This window comes from Balaenoptera musculus, chromosome 11, assembly GCF_009873245.2.
Source record: "Balaenoptera musculus isolate JJ_BM4_2016_0621 chromosome 11, mBalMus1.pri.v3, whole genome shotgun sequence".
In the NCBI taxonomy this organism is placed as follows: domain Eukaryota; kingdom Metazoa; phylum Chordata; class Mammalia; order Artiodactyla; family Balaenopteridae; genus Balaenoptera; species Balaenoptera musculus.
The window spans coordinates 63487130-63513784 of record NC_045795.1 but is presented as its reverse complement, the minus strand read 5'-3'; the positions used below and the strand labels follow the sequence as shown (position 1 = coordinate 63513784).

The window sequence follows — 26655 nt, the reverse complement described above, 5'->3', positions numbered from 1 at the left end:
AGCCATGCAGATCCTCAAAGGGGAATTGGGGCCTCATTGAAAGGGAGAAGGGGTAGGGCAAATGGATGCTGGAGAAGCCAGGCATCAAATGGTCCCTATAGTCTCCTACAATTTCCCTGCCAAGTGATCTTCTAGACTCAGTTCAGTGTCTCCCAGGCCACCTCTGCCATGCTGGACTCCAGCTATTATCAAGAGACCTTTCTTGGTTTTGTTTGTTTGTTTTGTTTTGTTTTTGTTTTGTTTTGTTTTGAGAACTTTCTTGTTGACATGCCTCCCCCTGGGAAGAACGATCTGGTCCTCTTGTTTGTGGCAGCCTCTCGGAGACAGAGCAGGGAATCAAGGTCTCCTTGTCAGTCCTCTCCTCCAGGGAAAGCTTCCCAGTTTCCCATCATTCTACACAGGACTCAGCTGTGTAACTTGGACACATTTCCTAACTTTTCAAGGCCTCATTTTCCTCATCTATCAATGCTGGGGACAACCTGAGCTTCTCAAACTGATGGGGAGCCATGTGATGGGGGTCTACAAAGTCCCTGAAAAACTACTTTACACATCTAAAGCCTTGATTTTACTGGAGGCTTTTTTTCTTCCAATGGAAATCTAAAACATTTTAATGTTAAAACAGTGTGTACAACTCAACAATATAAGGACAAATAACCCAATTAAAAATTGTACAAAGGGGCTTCCCAGGTGGCGCAGTGGTTGAGAATCTGCCTGCCAATGCAGGGGACACGGGTTCGAGCCCTGGTCTGGGAAGATCCCACATGCCGCGGAGCAACTGGGCCCGTGAGCCACAACTACTGAGCCTGAGCGTCTGGAGCCTGTGCTCCGCAACAAGAGAGGCCGCGATAGTGAGAGGCCCGCGCACCGCGATGAAGAGTGACCCCCACTCGCCGCAACTGGAGAAAGCCCTCGCACAGAAACGAAGACCCAACACAGCCAAAAATAAACATAATAAATAAATAATAAATAAAAATTTAAAAAAAAAATTGTACAAAGGACTTGAATAGACATTTCTCCAAAGAAGATATACAAATGGACCATAAGCACATGGAAAGATACTCAACATCACTAGCTCTTAGGGAAATACAAATCAAAACCACAATGAAATATCACTTCATGCCCACTAGGATGGCTATAATAAAAAAGAGAGACAATAAAAATCATTAAGATGTGGAATACCACAGATTGCTGGTGGGAATGTAAAACGGTACAGGCTCTTCGGAAAATACTTTGGCAATTCCTCACAAAATTTAAAACATAGAGTTACCATATGACCCAGAAATTCCATTCCTAGGTATAAGCCCAAGGTAACTGAAAATATATGTCCACATAAAAACTTGTATGTGAATATTCATAGTGGTATGATTCATAATAGCAAAAACATGAAAAAAACCCAAATGTCTATCAACTGATGAATGGATAAACAAATGTGATATATCCATATGATGAAATCTTATTCAGTCATAAAAAGGAATTAATCCACAACATGGATGAACATGAAGACATCATGCTAAGTGAGCAAAGCCAGACACCAAAGACCACATATTGTATGATTCCATTTATATGAATATCCAGAATAGCAGACCCATAAAGAAAGAAAGTAGATTATTGGTTGCCAGGGGCAAAGTGGAGGGGAAAATGGGGAGTGACTGCTAATTGGCACAAGGTTTATTTTGGGGATGATGAAAATGTTGCGAATTGTACACTTTGAAAGGGTAAATTTTATGATATGTGAATTTTATCTCAATAAAAAGAGTGCCATTGAACTTAAAAAAATAGTTGCAGATGTGGAATAAAATGTAGACTCCATGTGGGTATTTAAAAAATATTTTTGCTGTTTTTGTAAAACAAAGTTGTTTATTGTAATTTCTTTTTCAAATAATAAAGAAAAGTTGAAAGAAGGAATCAAAATCCTTTGCCAGCTCCATACAGAGAAAAACTGTATGGATATTTGTTATTCATTATATTCATTATTAATATTTTAGTGAACATCCTTTCAGGCACCTTGCTAGTGATACTGTTATGGATATTGATCAGTGTACAATTTTCTGTACAAGGAACCCAACCTTACACTGCGGGTTGCATTGGTGAGTTTTCTTTGGTCTGTGCAAGCCCTCTTTCTGCTTTTTTTTTTTTTTTTTCCAATCTCATTTCCTGCCCTCTCAACCATCATTCATTCTTACCTGTGCCTTGTGGGTGTTATGTTTGTCAGTTTGAAGGATGTATTCTGATGTATTTTCCATACATATATATGGAGAGGGAGAGATTGAGAGAGAGAGAGAGAGAGAGAGAGAGAGTTATTACACATCTCATTCTGTTTCTTTCCTTTGTTACCAAGCACCATGTGTTTAAGATTGATCCATCTGGTTGCTCTGTCACAGGACTTCTCAACCTCAGCACTAGTGACATTTGGGGCTGGACCACTCTTCCTTGTTGGGGCTGTCCTGTGCATTGTAGGGTGATTATCAGCATCCAGTGGCCTTTATCCACTAGATGTCAGTTGCGCCCTCTCCCCAGTTGTGACAATCAAAACTGTCTCCAGACATTGACAATTGTCCTGGGGGGGTCAAGGGGCAAAGTCACCCCAGTGGAGAACCACTGCTTAACTGCTGCATAGAATTCTACAGTGAGCACCCACCATCCTTCCTTATTCACACTTCCTGTGATGGACACAAGACCAGCTGCAGCAGAACCCTCATTCTTCAGCTAAGAACCTGTGATGAACATAATCACCCACCAATAACTGGATCTGTATTCCAATAAGTAGTAGCAGTATTCCATGGGTGGACATATCACAACTGCTCTAACAATCTGCTCTTAAAGCACATTTATTTATTTATTTATTTTTATTTTTTGCTGGGTTGGGTCTTCGTTGCTGCGTGCAGGCTTTCTCTAGTTGCAGAGAGCGGGGGCTACTCTTTGTTGCGGTGCGCAGGCTTCTCACTGCGGTGGCTTCTCTTGTTGCAGAACATGGGCTCTACGCGTGCAGGCTTCAGTAGTTGTGGCTTGTCGGCTCTAGAGCACAGGCTCAGTAGTTGTGGCCCATGGGCTTAGTTGCTCCGCAGCATGTGGAATCTTCCCAGACCAGGGCTCGAACCCGTGTCCCCTGCATTGGCAGGCAGATTCTTAACCACTGCGCCACCAGGTAAACCCCTTGAAGCACATTTAGATTTTTTCTAATTTTTCACCATTATATGCCACGGCTGCATGGATTTTATGATGAGACTTGGGCCTTTGAAGACCTGTTGGGCCTGCCGAGGACTGTTCTGTGATCTGCCTTCTCTCCTCACTTCTGGCTCTGACCTTCTCAGCTCTACCCTTAGCTTTTGGGGGAAGTCATGATCTGCTCTGTGCCTTGGTTTCCCCACTGGTGGGCTTCAGTGGAAACACCCGATAGTTGCTCTCCTCCTCCCCACTTTCTGAGTCTCCTGCAGAACAGAAGCCCCGCAGCCAAGGAAGGGCTGGGAAGTTAACATGCAGACCCCAGTAACTGAGGGAGCCAAGGAAAACGGGAGCCCTCGGAGGAAGGGGAGGCCCTTGCTCTTCCTCTTGTGAGCTGCTGCCTGGCGTTGGTCGTGTCAGCAGCCAGGAATCCCTGCCCTGATCCTGTTGGGGACAGCCTCCCTGCTTTGCCAGCAGGGAGTGGCCTGGGGGAAGTGGACAGCGAGGCTTTCCCTGGAGAAGTTGCTGCCATCACATCCATGAGGGGCTGTGAGCCATGCATTGTCAGATCTTATGATTTTTTCAAAGTCAGGCGTCCAGAGTTTTAAGGGTTGACAATCAGTATTTTAAAATGTATGTAACATGGTAGGTGTCAGCCTGAGTGCAGCCTCAGATTGGACTGTCTCCTTGTGCTCTCAGCTGAGGAACTGTCACAGAGAGAGTTCATGGATCCCAGACAGTTGTTTCAGAATCAAACCAGAACAGCCGGGCAGAGATGGCACGGAGTCCTGGACTATCAGAGGTGGCCTCCTCTTGGCACAGGTAGGGACACTGAGGCCAGAGTGAAGGGACTTGCCCAGCATCACACATGTCTCCTGCCCCCAGCTCAGGGCTGCCTCATTCCTAGGCCCTGACTATAACCCAATCCTACTTGCCTCTTAGTCACTGGTATTTTGGAACATTGGCTAATACTGGGTGCCTAGTGAAGGAAAGGAGAGGCCCCTTTCAGGAAGGCCCCAACCCTGCATGTCGTCAGCAGCCCTTGCACAAGGCTGCCCGAGTAGCACCTAAAAGGGGCTGCAAGTGGCAGTGGATCAAAGAAGGGACAATGGCAGGGGCTTGGAGGGCATTGGTGCTGGTGGCAGGCTTGGCAGCAGTGGCCTGTGTGGCCCAGCGCAGTCTGAGCTATGAAGAGATAGTCACCCAGGCCCTGCGGTTCTTCAACCAGGAGCGAAAAGGACAGCGACTCTTTGGCCTGCTGGAAGCCATCCCACCACCGCCTAGCTTGGTGAGTGTTGGGGGCTCAGGCCCAGGAAGCGGGTAACACTCTGCCTTATAGCAGCCTGTGAGGACAGCAGGCAGGAGAGAATGCCCCGCACAGGCACAAAGTGCTTGGTTGACATTAGCTGCTGTTGTTATTATAATGTTTCTCCCCTCAGAAGGTAAGACAAAGACCGTAATTTCTCTCGGGCCTGACAGCTGGCTAGCTGGTCAATTCTGGGCTTTGCCCAAGGATGAAATGTGGGGTCTCGGAGTCCAGCCTTCACTCAGGCCCTGGGCTTGTAGGAGTAAGCAGGGCTGTTTCAAAGGACAGACAGGAGCTGAACTGGTCTCACCAGCACCTCATCAGGGCCTTCCAGTGCCCCCTTCCCACCCCATTATCTCTCTCCTGGCAGCTGAGCATGTGAGGCAAGTATTCTAGTTCCTTTGTCACAGAAGAGGAAACTGAGGGGCAAAGATGGGAAGTGACCCCTCAAGGTGGTACAGCCATGAGGTGTTAGCCTCAGCTAGTTTCCAGAAGCCCTGCACACCTTAAATCTCTGCTCAGGCCACTTGAAGAGGCTGCCTCCTTTAGGTGGAAAGTGCAGACCTCAGCTAAGCCCCTTCCAACTTGGAACTGTGAACTCTCTCCTCCCTGCCTTTGTTCCCTCCTCTGTAAAAGGGAGATAGATGATCATGAGTCTTCTCTTGATTTTTTAGAACTCCAACACAACGATCCCGCTCAACTTCAGGATTAAAGAGACGGTGTGCTTTTTGCTCTGGCACCGCCGACAGCCCCGAGAATGTCCCTTCAGGCCGGGCGGGGTGAGTCTCCCATCCCCTGGCTCCCTGCCCCCGTGAGCAAGAGAAGGACCTCCCCTCTCTCCCTTCTCCTGGAGGCTGTATTTGCCTCCACCCTGCTCACCTCGCCAGGTGAGGTTTGACTATGGAAGCCATTTTTAAAAAAAAAATTTTTTTTATTTATTTATTTTTGTCTGCGATGGGTCTTCGTCGGTGCGCGCTGGCTTGCGGGGGCTACTCTTCACTGCAGTGCGCGGGCTTCTCATTGCAGTGGCTTCTCTTGTGGTGGAGCATGGGCTCTAGGCGCGCAGGCTTCAGTAGTTGTGGCACATGGGCTTAGTTGCTCCGCGGCATGTGGGATCTTCCCGGACCAGGGCTCGAACCAGTGTGCCCTGCAGTGGCAGGCGGATTCTTAACCAGTGCGCCACCAGGGAAGCCCGGAAGCCATTTTTAAAATTGGGTTTTTCCTTATTGGTTTTTCTTACTACATGTAAATTATCAATCCTTATTAGAAAAACAATACATGCTAAAGAAATGACTAAATATTAAAAGAGAAAGAAGGGGACCGTAATGCACCTAGTGATAACTGTTTTTCTAAAATTAGGAAAATAATATTTTATTATAGCAAATTAACAAAATGTGGAGAAGCAAACTAAAAACAAACAAAAAAAAAACCTCCCTGCAACCCCACTACCCAGGAGGAGACAACATTAACCGTTGGTGTATCATCTTCTGTATCTTTTTTATGTACACACGCGTGGTTTTTTAAAAATATTTATTTATTTATTTATTTATTTATTTGGCTGTGTTGGATCTTCGTTTCTGTGCGAGGGCTTTTTCCAGTTGCGGCAAGCGGGAGCCACTCTTCATCGCGGTGCGCGGGCCTCTCACCATTGCGGCCCCTCCTGTTGCAGAGCACAGGCTCCAGACGTGCAGGCTCAGTAGCTGTGGCTCACGGGCCCAGTTGCTCCGCGGCATATGGGATCTTCCCAGACCAGGGCTCGAACCCGTGTCCCCTGCATTGGCAGGCAGATTCTGAACCACTGCGCCACCAGGGAAGCCCCACACGCGTGTTTTAAACAAATATAGCTTCCTCTGAGGCTAATTTATGGAGGCCTTTTCCCGTTTAATATAACTTGCATGAAAGTCCTTAATTTTACTGGGCGTTCACGGAGCCCGCCCGGGTCCCCCCAGCGATCGCTGCTCCCGCCTGGCTCTGGGGGGAGGATTAGGGAGGGCGCCGGCTTCGGGAGCCGGGGTACCTGGGCGAGGACGCCGGCCACTGCGCCCCTGTGCTCACTGACCCGCAGGAGGAGCGGAACTGCGTGGGCATCTTCTCCATGCTGCAGCACATCCGTCTTCTGTTCCTCAACTGCCCCGGGGACCTGGACCACGAGCGCGAGCTCAAGCCGGAGGTGAGCCCCTGCGCCCGCACTGGCCCCAGTCTGTTTCCGTCGCGGGCGGCGCTCTGCCCGGTGACCGCCGATGACCGAGGGGCCCTCACCCGGGCCACTGACTTTGGCGCGTGGGGCCTCAGTTTCCTCCTCTGGAAACCGGGCCGATCGAACCCTTCTAAACGCAAGTCGTCGGGAGGGGAAAGGCTTGTGGAGTGCGAGGCGCGGTTGGACCTTGATGACTGCTAGTCGTTTGGCAGGAGGGTAGGGGAGGAGAGACTGGTGGTCGAGGCTAAGGGGCGTCCTGGGGGTGAGAGGGAGCTCAGACTTCTCAGGACACTGGCTCTGCTCTGGGCCCTGAGCTCTGGGAACCCTTCTCCACATCCCACGTTTGGAAAAACTGAAGCCGGAGGTGCAGCCTCTTAGTAAGTGAGTGGAATAGCCAGAGTGGAAGTGAGCTGCAGAGTTCAGGCCTTCCCAGGCCCTCTGGGCTCCAAGGGGAAGGGCCTCACTGGGGACCACCTCCAGCCCCATCACCAACGTCACTGCCGGTGCCTCACACTCATCCCCACCTGGAGAGAGGGGCCACAGGCAGGACAGGAAAGGGGGCCAATCAATGAGGGTGATCACGTCTGCATCACTTCTGTAGGTCCGCCGGGTGAGGCGTTCTGCTGGGTCCCCTGGAGCGGACACTCCAGGAACTGAGAGCTCCCAACTGCCACCTGCAGTCAGGGACCTGTACGAGAAAGCCAAGTACGACATCATCACCAACATACTGAGGAATTTCTAGGGCTGCAGAAGGGAAGGGATGCCCTGCAACCCCACCACAACCTCTTATTCCCATCCATTCTCTTCCTCTGCTGCCCTCAGCACTCCCTTTCCTGCAGTCTGAGCCCACCCATACTCCTCTGCATTTGCATACCTGCTTCCCTCTGTCTGGAATTCCTGCCCATCCTGTGTCTGTAAATACTGCTCATCTTTTAAGGCACAGCTCCAAAGTCACCTCCTCCAGGAAGCCTCTCTGCTCTTCCCTGGGCAGCAGAAGTGTCCTTCCCTCATCTGTGCATTCATGATCCTCAAACCACGCTGGCATTACCTGCTGTGTCCCAGGCTACGTAGCACTGTATTTACTCACAGCTGAGCCCTCCTCAGCCAGCTGCAGGTGGCTGGGGAATGACTATCTCAGCAAAGTGCTCCTGAATCCTGGGAGGGCAGTTCCTTCTGTGCAGGACCTTGAGCGCCCCTGTTCCCTGCCCAGTCACTGTGACAACTAAATGTCCCTTCATATATCCAGGTACCTCCAAGAGGGGGTCAGTCCACTCTCTGGTGAGAGCCACAGGAGAGAAACTCAATAAAACGTTTCTAAAATAAATGATTACATGAATGTGAATGACTAGGGTGTTAGAGCTGGGCCAGCTGGACTTGGGGTGAGGAGACAAATGAGACAGGTCCTGGGGGTGATTCCACTGTGCATCATGGGAACACAGACTCCCTGAGGTCAGGGCAGGGACAATGAAGAGAAACACGGGTTGGGGGGGCATCCGAGGGCTGCCCTGGAAGCTCAGGAAGGCAGAGTAATCTGCCCCCAGCCTCCTCAACCACCGTTCATTCCTTTATGCTACCTTTATGCTTCCTTCTTTATCTAAGCTCCAGCCAGAACCTCTCCCTGAACCCCAGACTTGCATTTCAGATTGCCTCCTGGATGTCTCCCCATGGATGTCCAAGGTGTGCCACACACTCAGTATCTTCCCTCCAAACCACCCTCCCTACAGCCCACCCCAGCCCAGCTGATGGCAGCCTCCATCCAAGCACCTGAGCCTCTGGCTCTCCGCTGTCTTTCACAGCCACATCTGGTCCACCAGCAAACCTTGGCCTTGGTTGCTGCTGCATCCAGCCCTGAGAACAGGGCCTGACACACTGTAGCTGCTCAGTAAATACTTGTTGAATGGATGAATGCCCTTTTCTTCTGACTAGTAGGCTCCTTTTTCAAGAGTCTTTGCTACAGAAATATCTGTGGGAAACTCTCATTTGAGGGGCCATGGTGTAGAGCCCCTTGGGGAAATGGGTTTTTTAGTAATTATCCCAGGAAAGCCAAGGACTCCTCTCCATTAATGATAATAATAGTCATGATTTATGAATGCCACTTCCCATACAGTGAATGGGAATACACTTGCAGGTCTCAGAACTGTGTTGCAAGCTGCATGCATCACCTGCAACTTTTAGTGAGAAAACTAAGCCTCAAGGAAATTGGTTAACTTGCCCATAGTCCACACTCCAACTCCCTTGCCACCTAAATCTCAGGTAGCCTCACTGGTGGGCAAGAGTGGGTGGGGGATGCTGCAGGGAGCGACCCTGGGGTGGGACATGGGCAGGTTTGGGCTGAGCAGGATAAACTAGACCCCAGGCCCTCTCCCCACGGTGGGACAATGATGTTCAGCTGGAGAAGGCCACGTCTAGCTCCTGCAGAGAGCAGAAGGCAGCAGCACAGAAGGCAGCAGCACCGCAGGCACACCACCACATATCACTCCCTTGCCTGACCCCCACCCCGAAAGAGTACTTCCAGGCCTCATCCAGGTCTTCTGGGGGGTCCTGGACACTAATGGGCTGAGCAACTTCTCCCAGGAAGCTCAAGGCTCATCTATGGTGGTCAATGCCACATTACACAAGGCCCATCATGCTGTACCCCGCAAGAGAGGCAGGCCTATAGGATCAGCCACAAGGCTCTGCTGGGGCCACTCTGCTGTATTCTCATAGCCCAGACACTATCAGGCCCTGAGATAGTATCAAGGCTCCAAATACAGCTCAGCCTCTTGGCCTTGGCAGCTTCTGAAAGTCTTCAGGCCCACAGAAGCAAGACTGAGAAGGAAAAATTCACTGGGGGTTGGGGGTGGGAACATGATGGGTGAACAGACCTCTAGGGCAACATCTAAATGGCTGCAGGAATCAAATTTCATTCCTCATACATACAGGTACAATGTGAGTTTTATTTTTAAAAGAAAAAATGACTTCACAGTCATTTTATGGCCTATTTTACAACCAGCTTATTCTCACTTAACCTGTCAGCTAACACACTTCAGTCACTATCGACTCACCCCATGTTTTTTTCTGTCTAATTCTCCATTGGGTGGTTAGACCTCCATTTATTTAAGTCACTCCTGCTGTCGAAGTTGTTTCCATTTTGTTTTGCTTTGAAATTGTTGTAAACAATGCTGAGATGAAAATAAGTTCCTAGAATGGAAATGGCATCAAATTGTATGACCATATTAAGAATTTAGGGGCTTCCCTGGTGGTGCAGTGGTTAAGAATCCGCCTGCCAATGCAGGGGACATGGGTTCAAGCCCTGGTCCGGGAAGATCCCACATGCCGCGGAGCAACTAAGCCCGTGCACCACAACTACTGAGTCTGTGCTCTAGAGCCTGCGAGCCACAACTACTGAGCCCGTGTGCCACAACTACTGAAGCCCATGAGCCTAGAGCCCATGCTCTGCAACAACAGAAGCCACCGCAATGAGAAGCCCAAGCACTGCAACGAAGAGTAGCCCCCGCTCGCCACAACTAGAGAAAGCCCGTGTGCAGCAATGAAGACCCAAGGCAGCCAAAAATAAATAAATAAATAAATTAATTAATTAAAAAAAAAGAATTTAACGTATTGCTAAATTACTATCTAGAATTATAGACAGTAGTTTAGCAATACTGCTCTTCTGGCAGTTTTATTTATGCTGCTGGGAAATAGGGAATTGCCTGAGTACCCAATAGGGGAATGGTTAAGTAATTTGTATTATATTCACTGGATTGAATATTGTATAGGCTTTAAGATAAATTTGAAGACAATGTTATATCAAAGAAAATGCTTGTGTTAGACTGCAGAAAGCCTGATTAAAGAAAACAGGGACAGAAGGCAAAAAGAGCTCAAGTTACATGAAAGGGGACAGCCATAGATACAGGAGTGACAGAATTTAAGAGCTTATGACTACTTACAACTCCACAGAGAATATGAAAACCTGGAGGAAATGAATGCTTTCTTAGCTAAACATGATTTATCGACATTGACTCAGGACCTGAAGGGGAATATGTGAAAAGGCCAATTTTCTCAGAAGAGTCTGGAGAGGTGATTAGAGTTCCAGGACCAGATGGTCCACAGCTGAGATTTATCTAGTCTTTAGAGTGGGGCTTCTCAATGTACATAACAGTCATCTGAGGAGTCTCATTAAACTATAGACTCCAGCCCAGTAGGCCTGGCGGGGGCCCCAGGAATCTGTTTTTGTAACTACCTTCCAGGGGGTGCTGACGCTGCTGATCCATGAACCACACTTGGCAGTACGGAGGCTTCAAAGGACATATAATTCCAAGGTTATTTAAACTTTGTTAATAGTTTATATAAAATACACATAAAATTATATATCTATGTATAAGTTATTTAATTCAAAATCAAGGAAAAAGATGGAAAGCTCCTCAATTCATTTTCTTTGTCTCAGAATACACTTAATAGTAGAACCTAGGACTTCACTGGCGGTGCAGTGGTTAAGAATCCGCCTGCCAATGCAGGGGACTCGGGTTCGAGCCCTGGTCTGGGAAGATCCCACATGCCGCGGAGCAACTAAGCCCATGCGCCACAACTACTGAGCCTGTGCTCTAGAGCCAGTGAGCCACAACTACTGAGCCTGTGTGCCACAACTACTGAAGCCCGCGCACCTAGAGCCCACGCTCCGCAACAAGAGAAGCCACTGCAATGAGAAGCCCGCACACCTTAATGAAAACCCAATGCCTCCAATAAATAGATAAATAAATAAATATATTTTAAAAAAATAGTAGAACCTAAAGATAGTATAGGGGGTGTGGCCAAGATGGTAGCTTAGGAAGACCCTGAGCTCACCTCCTCCCACAGGCGCACCAAAACTACAACCATTTATAGAACAGCTATCTATGAGAATGTCCTGAAGACCAGCAGAAAATATTTTCCACAACTAAAGATACAAAGAAGGAACCACAATGAGATGGGGAGGAGGGGTGGAGATGTGATATAAGTCAAGACCCACACCCTCAGATAGGCAACAAACAAACAGGAGGATAATCACCACTGCAAAGTTTCTCCCCAAGAAGCAAGGGGTCTAAGCCCCACATCAGGCTCCTGAGCCTAGGGGTCCTGCACCAGAAAGGTGAGCCCCCAAAACATCTGGCTTTGAAGGCCAGCAGGGCTTGCATTCAGAAGAGCTGGGGGGCTGTAGGAAACAGACTCTGTTCTTAAAGGGCATGTGCAAAATCTCACATGATCCAGTGTAGAGGCAGTAATTCAAAAGGAGCCTGAGTCAGACCTACTTGCTACTTGCTCATCATTTTTTTTTTGGCCATGCCACGCAGCTTGCGGGGATTTAGTTCCCCAACCAGGGATCAAACCCAGGCCCTCGGCAGTGAAAGCATGGAATCCTAACCACTGGCCCACCAGGGAATTCCCACTTGCTTATCTTAGAAAGTCTCCTGGAGAGGCAGGAGGCAACTGGGACTCCCCCTGGGGACATAGATGCTGGCTGGAACCATTTTGGAGAACTCATTCTACCATGAGAACACTGGTGCTGGCAAGTACCATTTTGGAGTCCTCCCTCTAGTTTACTAGTGCCAGGGCTAACCTGCCCACTAGTAGGCTGGGACCAGCCCCAGCCAGCACCAGTGCAGCCAGCCACACCAGGACCTGGCCTTGTCCACCAGAGATTGGTAGCCACCACACAAGGCAAGGTCTGGCAGCCAGTGGGGGTAGGGGCCAGCCTGACCTACCAGCACGCCCACAGTAGTCAGGTCAACCACAACAGAACAGCCCACATAGGGGGCATCCCTAGAGTATACAGCTCTGGTGACCAGAGGGAAGTGTGTTACTGGGCCCCTTAGGATGTCTCCTACACAAGGCCACTTCTTCAAGATCAAAAACAAAACCAACCTACCTAATACATAGAAATAAATACAAAGAATTAGGCAAAATGAGGAGACAGAGGAATATATTCCAAATGAAGGAACTAGACAAAACACCAGAAGAAAAACACAGTGAAGAAGAGTTCAAGGTAATGATCATAAAGATGCAGAATGTACTCGGGAGAAGGATGGATGAACACAGTGAGAAGTTTATTAAAGAGTTAGAAAATATAGAGAAGAACCGAACAGAGCTGAAGGATATAATAACTGAAATAAAAAATACACTAGAAGGAATCAACAGTAAATGAGATGTTACAGAGGAATGAATCAGTTAACTGGAAGACAGAGTAGTGGAAATCACCCAAGCCAAACCGAAAAAAGAAAAAAAGATTAAAAAAAATGAGGATAGTTTAAGAGACTTCTGGGACAACATCAAGCATACTAACATTTGCATTATAGGGGTCCTGGAAGGAGAAAAGAGAAAGGGGCAGAGAACTTATTTGAAGAAATAATAGCTGAAAACTTCCCTAACCTGGGGAAAAAAAAAGACATCCAAGTCAAGGAAGCACAGAGAGTCCCAAACAAGATGAACCCAAAGAGGTCCACACCAAGCACATTATAATTAAAACTGCACAAATTGAAGATAGAGAATCTTAAAAGCAGCAAGGGAAAAGCAACTAGTTACCTACAAGGGAACTCCCATATGACTATGAGCTGACATTTCAGCAGAAACTTTGCAGGCCAGAGGTAGTGGCATGATATATTCAAAGCAATGAAAGGAAAAAAACCTACAACCACTCTACTCAACAAGGCTATCATTCACATTTGAGAGATACAGAGTTTCACAGAGAAGCAAAAGCCAAAAGAATTCAGCACCACTAAATAGGCTTTACAAGAAATGTTAAAAGGACTTTGCTAAATGGAAAAGACCACAGCTAGAAATATGAAAATTAGGAAAGGAAAAATCTTATTGGTAAAGGCAAACATACAGTAAAGGTAGTAGATCCCACTCATAAAGCTAGTAGGAAGCCTAAAAGACAAAAGTAGTAAAATCATCTATATGTGCAATGAATAGTTAAGGAATACACAAAAATATGTAAAATATGATGTCAAAAACATTAATGTGTGGGGTGGGTAGTAAGAATTGCATTTTTAGGTTGTTAGAATGCATTTGAACTTAAGAGATCATCAACTTAAAATAGCTATACATATAAAAAATAACCACATATACATATAAAATAACCACATATAAAAAATAACCATATATATATAAAATAACCATATATATGTTGTTACATATGAACCTCATGGTAACCACAAACCAAAATTTATAATAAATACACACACACAAAAAGAGAAAGGAATCCAAACATAACCCTAAAGACAGTCATCTAATCACAAGGGAAGAGAGCAAAAGAAGAAGAAAGGAAACAAAAAGAACTACAAAAACAACCAGAAAACAATGAACAAATTGCAGTAAGTACATACCTATCAATAATTACTTTATATGGCATGTATGGCCTTCAATAAATAAATGCAAATGATGTAATTGAAAAAGATTACTATAAATGTAAATGGACTAAATGCTCCAATCAAAAGACAAAGAGTGGCTAAACGGATACAAAAACAAGACCCATATATATGCTGCCTACAAGAGACTCATTTCAGATTTAAAGACACACATAGACTGAAATTTAGAGGACAGAAAAAGGTATTTTATGCAAATGAAAATCAAAAAGAAAGCCTGGGTAGCAATACTTATATCAGACAAAATAGACTTTAAAACAAAGACTGTAACAAGAGATAAAGGACATTATATAATGATAAAGAAATTGATCCAACAAGAAGATATAACAATTATAAATATATATGCACCCAATCAAGGAGCACCTAATACATAAAGCAAATATTAACATAAAGGGTGAAATTGACATTAATACAATAATAGTAGGGAACTTTAATACCCCATTTACATCAATGGACAGATCATCCAGATGGGAAATCAATAAGGAAATACTGGCCTTAAATGACACAACAGATCAGGTGAACTTGATAGACATATATAGACTATTCCACCAAAAGCAGCAGAATACACATTCTTTTCAAGTGCACATGGAACACTCTCCAGAACAGATCACATGCAAGGCCACAAAACAAGTCTAAATAAATTTAAGAAGATTCAAATCATATCAAGCATCTTTCCCGATCACAACAGTATGAGACTAGAAATAACTACAAGAAAAAAAACTGCAAAAAACACAAAAACGTTGAGGTTAACCAATATGCTATTAAACAACCAATGGGTCACTGAAGAAATCAAAGAGGAAATCAAAAAAAGTACCTGGAGACAAATGAAAATGGAAACACATGATCTACAATCTATGGGATGCAGCAAAAGAAGTTCTAAGAGGGAAGTTTAATAGCAATACAAGCCCACTTCAGGAAACAAGAAAAATCTCAAATAAACAATCTAACCTTACACCTAAAGGAACTATAAAAAGAAGAACAAACAAAACCCAAAGTTAGTAGAAGGAAAGAAATAATAAATATCAGACCAGAAATAAATGAAATAGAGACTGAAAAAAAACAACAGAAAAGATCAATGAAACTAAGAGCTGGTTCTTTGAAAAGATAAGCAAAATTGATAAACCTTTAGCCAGACTCATCAAGAGAAGGCCTAGATAAATAAAATCAGAAATGAAAGAGGCAAAGTTACAACCGACACCACAGAAATACAAAGGATTATAAGAGATCACTATGAACAATTATATGCCAATAAAATGGATAACATAGAAGAAATGGATAAATTCTTAGAAATGTACACTCTCCTAAGACTGAGGAAGAAATAGAAATATAGGGACTTCCCTGGCCCTGGTGGACCAGTGGTAAAGAATCTGCCTTACAACACAGGGGACACGGGTTCGATCCCTGGTCAGGGAACTAAGATCACACATGCCGCAGGGCAACTAAGCACGCACACCACAACTACTTGCACCTCAACTAGAGCCTGCGTGCTGCAAACTACAGAGCCCACATGTTCTGGAGCCCGCGCGCCACAACTAGAGAGAGAAAACCCACACACCACAACGAGAAGCCCGTGCACCACAACAAAGATCCCGCATGCCTCAACGAAGATCCTGTGTGCCGCAACTAAGACCTGACACAGCCAAATAAAATAAATAAATAATAGAATAAATCTTTTAAAAAAAAGAAATAGAAATATGAATAGACCAATTAATTATCAGTAGTGAAATTGAATAATAAGAGTAAAAAAAAACCTCTCAACAAACAAAAGTCCAAGACCAGATGGCTTCATAGGTGAATTCTACAAAACATTAAAAAAAAAAATTTGGCTGCACCATGCAGCATGCATGATCTTAGTTCCCCAACCAGGGCTCAAACCTGGGCCCCGGCAGTGAAAGCGCCAAGTCCTAACCACTGGACCACCAGGGAATTCCCTAAAAAACATTTAAAGAAGAGTTAACACCTGTTCTTCTCAAACTATTCCAAAAAATTAAAGAATGCTTCTGAACTCATTCTAAAAAGACTGATGCCAAAACCAAACAAAGACATCACAAAAAAAGAAAATTACAGCCCAATATCACTGAGGAACATTGATGTGAAAATCCTGAACAAAATATTAGCAAACAGAATCCAACAATAAAATATCATACATCATGATCAAGTGGGACATATCCCAGGGATTCAAAGATGATTCAATATCAACAAATCAATCAATGTGATACACAACATTAATGAACTGAAGAAAAAAATCATATGATCATCTCAATAGATGCAGAAAAAGCTTTTGACAAGTTCAACATCCATTTATGATTTAAAAAAACTCTCAGGCGTTTGGGATTAGTAGATGCAAACTATTATATATAGGGTAGATAAACAACAAGATCCTACTGTATAGCACAGGGAACTGTAATTAATATCCTGTGATAAACCATAATGGAAAAGAATATATATGTGTATAACTGAACTGCTTTGCTGTACAGCATAAATTAACACAACACTGTAAATCAACTGTACTTCAATAAAATTAAAAAGAAAAAAAGAAAAAACCTCTCAACAAAGTGTGTATAGAGGGAATATACCTCAACATAATAAAGGCTGTATATGACAAACCTACAGGCAACATCATATTCAATGTTGAAAGTCTGAAAACATTTCCTCCAAGATCAGGAACAAGACAAGGATGCCCACTCTTGTCACTTTTATTCAATATAGTGCTGGAAGTCCTATAGTTCAATATAGTGCTGGAGGGAAGGAGGGAGGAAAAGAGAGAGGGAGGGAGGGAGGGAGGGAGGGAAGGAAGGAAGGAAGAAAGGAAGGAAGGAAGGAAGGAAGGAAGGAAGGAAGGAAGGAATGGAGAGGGGTAGGGAAGGAAGGAGGGAGGCAGGAAAAAGAAAAGAAAAGAAAAAGGAAAGAGGAAGGAAGGAAGGAAGGGAGGGAGGGAGGTAGGAAGGAAGAAAAGGAATCCAAATTGGAAAGGAAGAAGTGAAACTGTCACTGTATGCAGATGACAACATTTTCTGTACTTCATATAGAAAATCCTGAAGATGCCACCAAAAATCTATGAGAATACCTGATTTCAGTAAAGTGATTAATACACTAATTAGTACAGAATTAATATACAGTAATCTGTTCCATTTCTATATACTAACAGTGAACTATCAGAAGGAGAAGTTAAGAAAACAATCCCATTTACAATTGTATCAAAAATAATATTATACCATGCTCATGGATTAGAAGAATTAATATTGTTAAAATGAACATACCCAAGGTAATCTACAGATTCAATGCAATCCCTATCAAAATACCAAGGGTGTTTTTCACAGAACTAGAACAATTTATTCTAAAATTTGTATGGAAACACAAGGACCCCAAATAGCCAAAACAGTCTTGAGAAAGAAGAATAAAGCTGAAGGTATCACATGCCCTCATTTCAAACTATACTACAGAGCTACAGTAATCAAAACTGTATGGTACTGGCATAAAAACAGACATATAGATCAATGGAACAGAACAGAGGTCCCAGAAATGAACCTACACTTATTTGGTCAATTAATCTATGACAAAAGAGGCAAGAATATACAATGGGGAAAAGACAGCTTCTTCAATAAACGGTGTTGGGAAAACTGGACAGCTACCTGCAAAACAACTGAACTAGACAACTTTGCATACCATATACAAAAATAAACTCAAAATGGATTAAATACTTAAATGGAAGACTTGAAACCATAAAACTCCTAGAAGAAAACATAGGCAGTAAGTTCTAAACTGGCAGTTCAATTCAGTGGGGAAAGGGTGGATTTTTTAATAAATGAGGCAGGCCTAACTGGTTCACCACCTGGAGGAAAAAATACAGTATCTGCTAAAAATTCTAGCTAGATTAAAGACTCACGTGTAAAAAAATAAAACAATAACATCTTTCAAGAAAACCCAGGGACTTCCCTGGTGGCGCAGTGGTTAAGAATCCACCTGCCAATGCAGGGGACAAGGGTTCGAGCCCTGGTCTGGGCAGATCCCACATGCCATGGAGCAACAAAGCCCATGTGCCGCAACTACTGAGCCTGCGCTCTAGAACCTGCGAGCCACAACTACTGAGCCCATGTGCCACAACTACTGAAGCCCACATGCCTAGAGCCCATGCTCCACAGCAAGAGAAGCCACTGCAATGAGAACCCCACGCACCACAACGAAGAGTAGCCCCTGCTCGCCTCAACTAGAGGAAGCCCGCACACAGCAATGAAGACCCAACATAGACAAAACTAAATTAATAAATAAATAAATTTATATTTAAAAAAAAAAAAGAAAACCCAATGGCCAACATATGGAAACAAAGAAACAACCAGCTGAGAAATGACTGAATAAATGATGGGACATATACACCCTGGGACATGACACAGCCTTTAAAAATGGATTAGAGCTTCAGCAGAAGGTGTGGGGAAAAGAAGTCTCCAAAAATTATGTACAATGGAATCCATCTTCTGTAAAACAGAAACTCCCAAATATGGACCTGCAGATACATATAGATGCTTTATATTGGTGTAGCGAAAACAGAGAAGAAAATACCCCAGGGTATTAACGTGGGTTATTGTGGGGGAGCTACTGATACAAGAGGTAGGAGAATGAAGGGTGGAGTCAGCAAAAAAGGAAAAGAAAAAAGTGGGAGCTGCACTTTAGCAAGGATGACTATGAGGCACACTTCTGAATTTATATGAAATAGGAGGGGTATGTATGAGGTGAGCACATGCATAAAGGAATTAAACATTTCAAAACCATGATAATCTTGAAGCCCATGTAACATCGAGGAAAGTGTTTGTGTCAAAAGACAAAAGCAGGATTCTGAAGTTAACCCACATGGAGGACACACCTGACTATAGCAAAGGAGCTGCTAAGCTGGGGTTGTCCCCACGTGATGGAGACCACAATGCCCTTGGAGTCCACAGGTCGCCTTACCATCTCGGCCTGAACTGCACCCCAGGATCTGGAGCCCCAGAGGAGACAGCAGACCTTGGGGATTCAGAAGCCACAGTGGAAAATCAGTGTCCGACTGTTTTTCTTTTTGTTTTTTTTTTAAACAGCTTTATTGAGCTATAATTGACATACAATAACTTGCACATATTCAAAGTATACATTTTGGTAAGTCTGACATAGTATACATCTGTGAAACCATCACCACAGACAGTGCACATATCCACCATCCCCCAAAGTTTCCTCACACTCCTTTATATCCCCTGACTCCTCCCCAATACCCTCCTCACCAATCCTGCTGTCCTCAGGCAACCAGTGATCTACTTTCTGTTGCTACAGATTAGTTTGCATTTTCCAGAGTTTTATATAAATGGAATCTTCTATAGACTGGAGGTTTTTGTTCCCTCAAAATTCACATGTTGAAATCCTAACCTCTAAAGTAAGGAGGGGAGGGCGTTTGGGAGGTGATTAGGTCATGAGGGCACAGCCCTCACAAATGGGATCAGTGTCCTTATAAAAGAGACTACGGAGAGCTCCCTTGTCATGCCCATCATGTGAGGACACACAGCAAAAAGACAGCTGTTTGTGAACCAGGAGGCGGGACCTCACTAGACACTGAATCTGCTGGTCCCTTGATCTTGGACTTCCCATCTTCCAGAACTGTGAGAAATAAATTTCTGTTGTTTATAAGCCACCCAGTCTTTGGTGTTTTGTTACAGCAGCCTGAACAGACCAAGACAGCGCATACAGCATATACTCCTTTTTTGTCTGGCTCTTTCACTAAGCATCATTATTTTGAGATTCATTCATGTGGTATCAATACATCAGTCATTCCTTTTATTGCCAAGTATGGATGTATCACAATTTGTTATCTGTTTTATCTATTTTCTCTACCACTTACTGAGTGGCCTTGAGTAGGTCTCCTGCCCACTCAGCCTTTATTTGCACATCTGTAAAATGGGGATGTCCCTGCTATCTCTTCAACCAGGCTGTTGGGAGGATCTGACAAGACTTGATATGCAATGCTCTATAAAGAACCAAAGAGGGACTTCCCTGGTGGCACAGTGGTTGAGAATCCGCCTGCCAGTGCAGGGGACATGGGTTCGAGCCCTGGTCCGGGAGGATCCCACGTGCCACGGAACAACTAAGTCCGTGCACCACAACTACTGAGCCTGCACTCTAGTGCCTGCGAGCCACAACTACTGAAGTCCGCGCGCCTAGAGCCCGTGCTCCACAACAAGAGAAGCCCCCACTTGCCGCAACTAGAGAAAGCCCGCGCACGGCAACAAAGACCCAATGCAGTCAAAAACAAATAAATTTAAAAAAAAAGAACCAAGGAGAGCTCTGTTTGGGATGGAGGGGGCCACACATCTTATCTGCTAAGGCAACTGTGTCTGAACTTCCCCCCAAACCATCCCAAGAAGAGAACAGGCCCTGAAGCCCTGGAGAGCCACTGGAGGGGTATGAACAGAAGAGTGACACAATTTTGGTTTACAACTTTACAATTTCACTCTGGCTGCTCTGTTGCCTACAGACTGCAGAGTGCACAAGGGTGGAAGCAGGGACACCACTTAGGAGGCCACTGTAGTGATCCAGGTTCTAAGGGATATGCTGACGGTGTGGACTAGGATGGAAGTAGAGGATAGAATTGGATTGGAAATAGAGTCAACAGAACTAGGTCATGGCTTAGCTGATGGAGATGATGATGATGAGTAACCTTCACCCCTTCCCCCCTCTAAAACCCAGCACCGGGTTCCTGACTAAGCCACTGAGAAGATGAGAGATACACTATGAGGATGGGGAAAACTAAGGGCTGACCAGGTTTGAGGTTCCACTTTGGACACGGTCATACTGGGACATAACCAAGTGCATATGTGAATCTGTGCTGGCCCAGAGATAAGACTCCAGATGCCTTCCTCACATATGCGAAAGGGCAGTATCAGCTAGGGAGAGCTCACTCTGAGCTCTGAGGCCTTTTTATATTTGGAAGTTAGAAAGAGGTGGAAGTGGGCAGTACCAGAGTGGAGAGAAGAGATGATCTCTGAGACAAGAAGAGGTGAGCATCTCCAGACAAGGGAGAGAGGGAAAGTGAGGGGCTGGTAAGGGCACAGACCAGGCCCACTCTGGTAATATCAATCTCTGTTAATGGGGTAAGAATATCCCTAACCACAAGAATCCAACCTTCTAAGAGAAGTGGGTGCCCACCCTCAGGAGGCCCCCAGGCAAGTGAAAAAATTGAATTAGAAATTTTTTTTTTTTTTTAATTATTTATTTATTTATTTATGGCTGTGTTGGGTCTTCGTTTCTGTGCAAGGGCTTTCTCTAGTTGCGGCAAGTGGGGGCCACTCTTCATCGCGATGCGCGGGCCTCTCACTGTCGCGGCCTCTTTTGTTGCGGAGCACAGGCTCCAGACACGCAGGCTCAGTAATTGTGGCTCATGGGCCTAACTGCTCCGCGGCATGTGGGATCTTCCCAGACCAGGGCTCGAACCCATGTCCCCTGCGTTGGCAGGCGGATTCTCAACCACTGCGCCACCAGGGAAGCCCTGAATTAGAAATTTAAAATCATCCTTCAAATAACAGGCCCAGATGGCTTCACTGGTGAATTGTATCAAATATTTTAAAAAATAATACTAATTCTTCACAAACTCTTAGAGAAATAAGTAGGAAACACTTCACTCATTCTATAAGGCCAGTATCAAAGGCCAAAGACATCACAAGAAAAGAGAACTACAGAAAATAGCTCTAGTGAAACACAGATGCAAAAACTACTTTTAAAAAATCAGCAAACCATCCAGCAACATAAAAAGGATTACACACCATTACTAAGTGAGATTTATCCCAGGGATTCAATGTTGGGTCAACATTTTGAAAATCAATTAATGTTATATACATATTAACAGCTTAAAGGACAAAAACCACATGATGATCTCAATAGGTGCAGGAAAAGCATTTGATAAAACCTAACACCCATTCATGACAAAAACTTCTTCAACTTGAAAAAAGTCATTGATAAAAAATCCACAGCTTGGGCTTCCCTGGTGGCGCAGTGGTTGAGAATCTGCCTGCCAATTCAGGGGACACGGGTTCGAGCCCTGGTCTGGGAAGATCCCACATGCTGCGGAGCAACTAGGCCCGTGAGCCACAACTACTGAGCCTGCGCGTCTGGAGCCTGTGCTCCACAACAAGAGAGGCCGTGACAGTGAGAGGCCCGCGCACCGCGATGAAGAGTGGCCCCCGCTGGCCGCAACTAGAGAAAGCCCTTGCACAGAAACGAAGACCCAACACATCCAAAAATTAATTAATTAATTAATTTTAAAAAAAATCCACAGCTTAACATATTTAATGGTGAAGGACTAAATGTTTTCCTCCCTCAGACTGAGAACAAGGCAAGAATGTCCACTTGTGCAACTTCTACACAACATTGTACTGGAGGTTCTTTTTTTTTTTTTTGGCCGGGCCGTGCAGCTTTCAGAATCTCAGTTCCCCAACCAGGGACTGAACCTGGGCTACGGCAGGTCCTAACCACTAGGTCACCAGGGAACTCCCTGTAATGGAGATTCTAGCCAGTGCAACAAAGCAGGAAAAAGTTAAAGGCTTCTAGGTTGGCAAGAAAAAAGTTAAACTGTCTTTATTCACAGATGACATATCATGTGTGTAGAAAATCCCAAGGAATACACATATACAACTTTTGTTTTCAAAAGATAAAATCTAATAGGGAGTTCCCTGGGAGTCTAGTGGTTAGGTTTCGGCACTTTCACGGCTATGGCCCGGGTTCAATCCCTGGTTGGGGAACATCCCTCAAGCCACATGGTGCAGCCAAAAAAAAAAAAAAAAAGAAAAACTAATAGATAAGTTTAGCAAGGTCACAGGATATAAGACCAATATACAAAAAAAAAATGGTATTTCTATATACTAGCACCAAAAAACCCCCCAAATTAAAATTAAGCAAGCACTTCCATCCACAACAGCATAAAAACAAAGATACTTAGGATCAATTTAACAGAAGGAAGTGCAACACTCATACAACAAAAACGGCAAAATATTGCTAAGAGAAACAGAGGAAGATCTAAACAAATGACATTCCATGTTCATGGATTGGAAGACTTTGTATTGTCAGTATGGTAATTCTCCCCAAATTGAACTATAAATTCAACACAATATCTATTATAAACCCAGAAAACTTTTTGTAGAAATTGACAAGCTGACCTATAAAAGCTATATGGGAATGCAAAGTACCTAAAATATTCAACAGAATTTTTAAAAAGAACAAAGTTGGAGAACTTACATTATCTAATTTTAAGACTTACTTTAAAGCTGGAAAACTCAGTACCATACAATCAGTGTGGTACTGGCTCATGGACAGGCATAGAGATCAATGAAACAGAATTGAGAGTCTAGAAGTAAACACTTATATTTATGGTTAACTGATTTCAACAAAGGTATCAAAGCAATTCAATGGAGGAAGAGATAAGAGATAGTCTTTACAACAAATGTGCTGGGACAAATGGATATCCACGCACAAAAAAAGATGAATTTTAAAATTAACTCAAATGGATTATACACCTACACAAGAGCTAAAATTATAAAACTTCTAGAATTTCTTCATGACCTTGGGTTGGGCAAAAGCTCTTAAGATATGACACCAAAAAGCACAATCCATAAAAGAAATAACTGATAAAACTAAACTTAATCAAAATTAAAAACTTCTACAACATTATTAAGACACTATTAGGAAAAGAAAAAGACAAGCCACAGACTGGGAGAAAATATTTGCAAATCATTTATCTGATAAAGAATTTGTATCCAGAATATGTGAAGAATTAACTCAATAAGACATATGACCCAATTTAAAAATGGGCAAGTTTTCAGTAGATATTTTACTACAGATATACAAATGGCTAACAAGAACATGAAAAGATGCTCAAAAACCATTAGTTGTTAGAGAAATGCAAATTGTCAATTTCTTAAAAGGTTAAACATAAACTTACCGTACGTATGACCCAGCAATTCCACTCCTAGGAACATATTCGAGGAATGAAAATATATGTCACACAAAAACTTGTGCATAATAGCAGTACTATTCATAAAAGCCCTCAACTGGAAACAATCTAAATATTCATCAACTGGTGAAAAAAATGGATAAACAAAATGTGGTATATCCATACAGTGGAATACTATTCAGCAACAATCAAATAAAAAGAACAAACTACTGATATATTCTATGACATGAATGAATTTCAAAAACATTATTCTAAGGAAAGAAGCCAGACACAGAAGACCACATATTGCATGATTCCGTTTATATGAAACATTTAGAACAGGGAAATCTATAGAGACAGAAAGCAAAATAGTGGTTGCCCAAGGACGGGGGTGAGAAATGGGGACTGTGTATGGGCACGAGGAAACTTTATGGATTCATGAAAATAGTATAAAATGGGGTAGTGGTAATGGTTGCACAACTCTGCACATTTACTACAAACTACTGAACTGCACTTACAATGAGTGAATGTTAAGGTATGTAAATTATACCTCAATAAAATTGTAAAAAAAAAAAAAAAACAACAGTGATGCAAAACAAAGGGAAACTAGGAAGCATGATTAGGTGAACTTTGAATCTGGATATACCTGACCTCAAGTTCGTCAAGAAACATAATGGTTGTGTCTCTTCCATGTGTCTGGTGTCGGTACACAATAGTGGAGACTCTTAAGGAGCTCACCATCTAGTGGGTGAGACAAGCAAACAGGCCACTGCCCTGCTGGGATACAGTCAGGGACAAGCATGGAGGAGAAGTACGAGGCTGACCAGAGATGCCAGACCACAGCAGCCTTCTATGCCATGCTAGGTAGTTTGGGTTTTTATCCTGAACTGCAAAACTAGAAAAAGAGAATTAAATAGGGAACTGAGCTCTGTTAGAGGAAAACATCTGTGTATCACTAGAGATGAAATAGGAAACAGTAAGCCTGGGATAATTTCTGTAAGGACTGTGAGATTCCCTTGCCATTTTTCCATTGGGTAATGTTATGTTATTGTGAGCAGCAGTAAAAACCAGTACTGTTGATCTTTGGGGTGAAGAGGAGTGGGCTCTGCTGCTAGTTGGGAAAGCAGAGGAGTTCAAAGAACAACAACAACAAAGAAATGGAAAGTCAAGCAGATGAGTCGAGCTAAAGTTCACTGGTCCACTCTCTACCCATGGGCTCTTTGGTTCTGAGCAAAGGGGTGTAGGTTACATGGAAAGGGCTGTTAATACTTTAGAGGCATCTGACCTTTCTCCCACAGTAGAGCCCACAGATAATTTGGTTTCCTCTGTTTCAACACAAAGGTACCTGTTTCCATAATCCAAACAGGGTTCTTCTCTTTCTCTCACTGCTCAGTCTGCTTCTCGAAGGCCATCACAGTCCTGGGCAGCAGACCTCCACACTCGGGGCATGGAGGCTGGATGGATCAGCTGCTCCAGAGGACGAAGACACTGCTTTCCTCAGGTGAACTGGACTGTGAATGTGGAGATCTGGTCTCAATTCTTGATGATACTACCAGTTAGTTGATGAATCAGGTCAGTTACTCAGCCCTTCTGAGACAATTTATGTTAAAATGAGCTATGTCACCTATTGCACGGAGGTTACTGAGAGGACCCAGTGAGAATCAACAGTGTTTATATGTGAAACGTGCTGGGGGGGTGTATGTGGGAGTGACATATCCTTCCAAAAACTTTTTAAAAAAGTTATCATCCAGGGCTTCCCTGGTGGCGCAGGGGATAAGAATCTGCCTGCCAATGCAGGGGACACGGGTTTGATCCCTGGTCTGGGAAGATCCCACATGCCGCAGAGCAACTAAGCCCGTGAGCCACAACTACTGAGCCTGCACTCTAGAGCCCGCGTGCCTACAGCCCACGGTCTGCAACAAGAGAAGCCACCGCAATAAGAAGCCCGCACACTGCAACGAAGAGTAGCCCCCGCTCACGGCAACTAGAGAAAGGCCACGTGCAGCGACGAAGACCCAACACAGCCACACACACACACACACAAAAAAAGTTGTCATCCAAGAGTACAACCATTACCCACCGGATGAGACTGACCATAAGCTGACTTTTGGAAAAGTGTGAATGAAGAGTTTCCTAAAATCCACCACCACAGTAACCAGGGTGCAATCTCAGGAAGGCAGATCTGGAATGTGGCTCTATCTGGGAAAGAGGAAACTAAACACTGGAGTCCGGTTCTCACACCGGGATGAGCATACCAACCATGGTGGAAACTTGCCTGCGCAAGGGCCTGAGGTGCACCCCAGTCCTAGCGAATTGGTCTCTGGGGAGGGTTCTACAAGTCAATCTGTGGTTTAAAAAATTTCCAGTGACTTTTATGTGCACCAAAGCTAAGCACCTCTGGCTTGGAGGTATAAGAAAGGAGCTGGGGATTTTGGCTCCAGGCGGTCACAGGCAGTCACATTCCACTTAGGAACTCTAGGAGTTTTACGGCAGTGAGTGAAGAAAAGGGGAAATCCAAGAGAAGTGGTGATCCGGACAGGAGCAAATATGCAACATGCTCATGAAGTCTTTTGCATATATTTTTCATCAGAACCCATTCTTATAAAATATACACGTCTCTCCAAAGACTACTCTTGCCATGCTGCTGGGCTTCTTCCTTATTTTCACAGAA

The 26655-nt window shown here is 44.2% G+C and overlaps 1 protein-coding gene across 1 annotated transcript; it reads left to right on the top strand.

Annotated features, from left to right (window-relative positions):
- The first annotated feature begins 4270 nt into the window (after nt 1-4270).
- On the top strand, nt 4271-7613 carry LOC118904038 (15 kDa protein B-like). Its single transcript, XM_036869703.1, has 4 exons — nt 4271-4450; nt 5143-5247; nt 6534-6638; nt 7267-7613. Exons 1-4 carry the CDS (start codon nt 4271-4273, stop codon nt 7405-7407), a joined length of 531 nt encoding a protein of 176 aa, XP_036725598.1. The 3' UTR covers nt 7408-7613.
- Nucleotides 7614-26655: the final 19042 nt, after the last annotated feature.

Bases quoted from the DNA above. Each gene is read 5' to 3' on its own strand.
- LOC118904038 (XM_036869703.1), top strand. From the start codon at position 4,271: ATGGCAGGGGCTTGGAGGGCATTGGTGCTGGTGGCAGGCTTGGCAGCA. The intron at 5,248-6,533 runs GTGAGTCTCCCA...ACTGACCCGCAG, and splicing joins GTCCCTTCAGGCCGGGCGGG to GAGGAGCGGAACTGCGTGGG. The intron at 6,639-7,266 runs GTGAGCCCCTGC...TCACTTCTGTAG, and splicing joins AGCGCGAGCTCAAGCCGGAG to GTCCGCCGGGTGAGGCGTTC.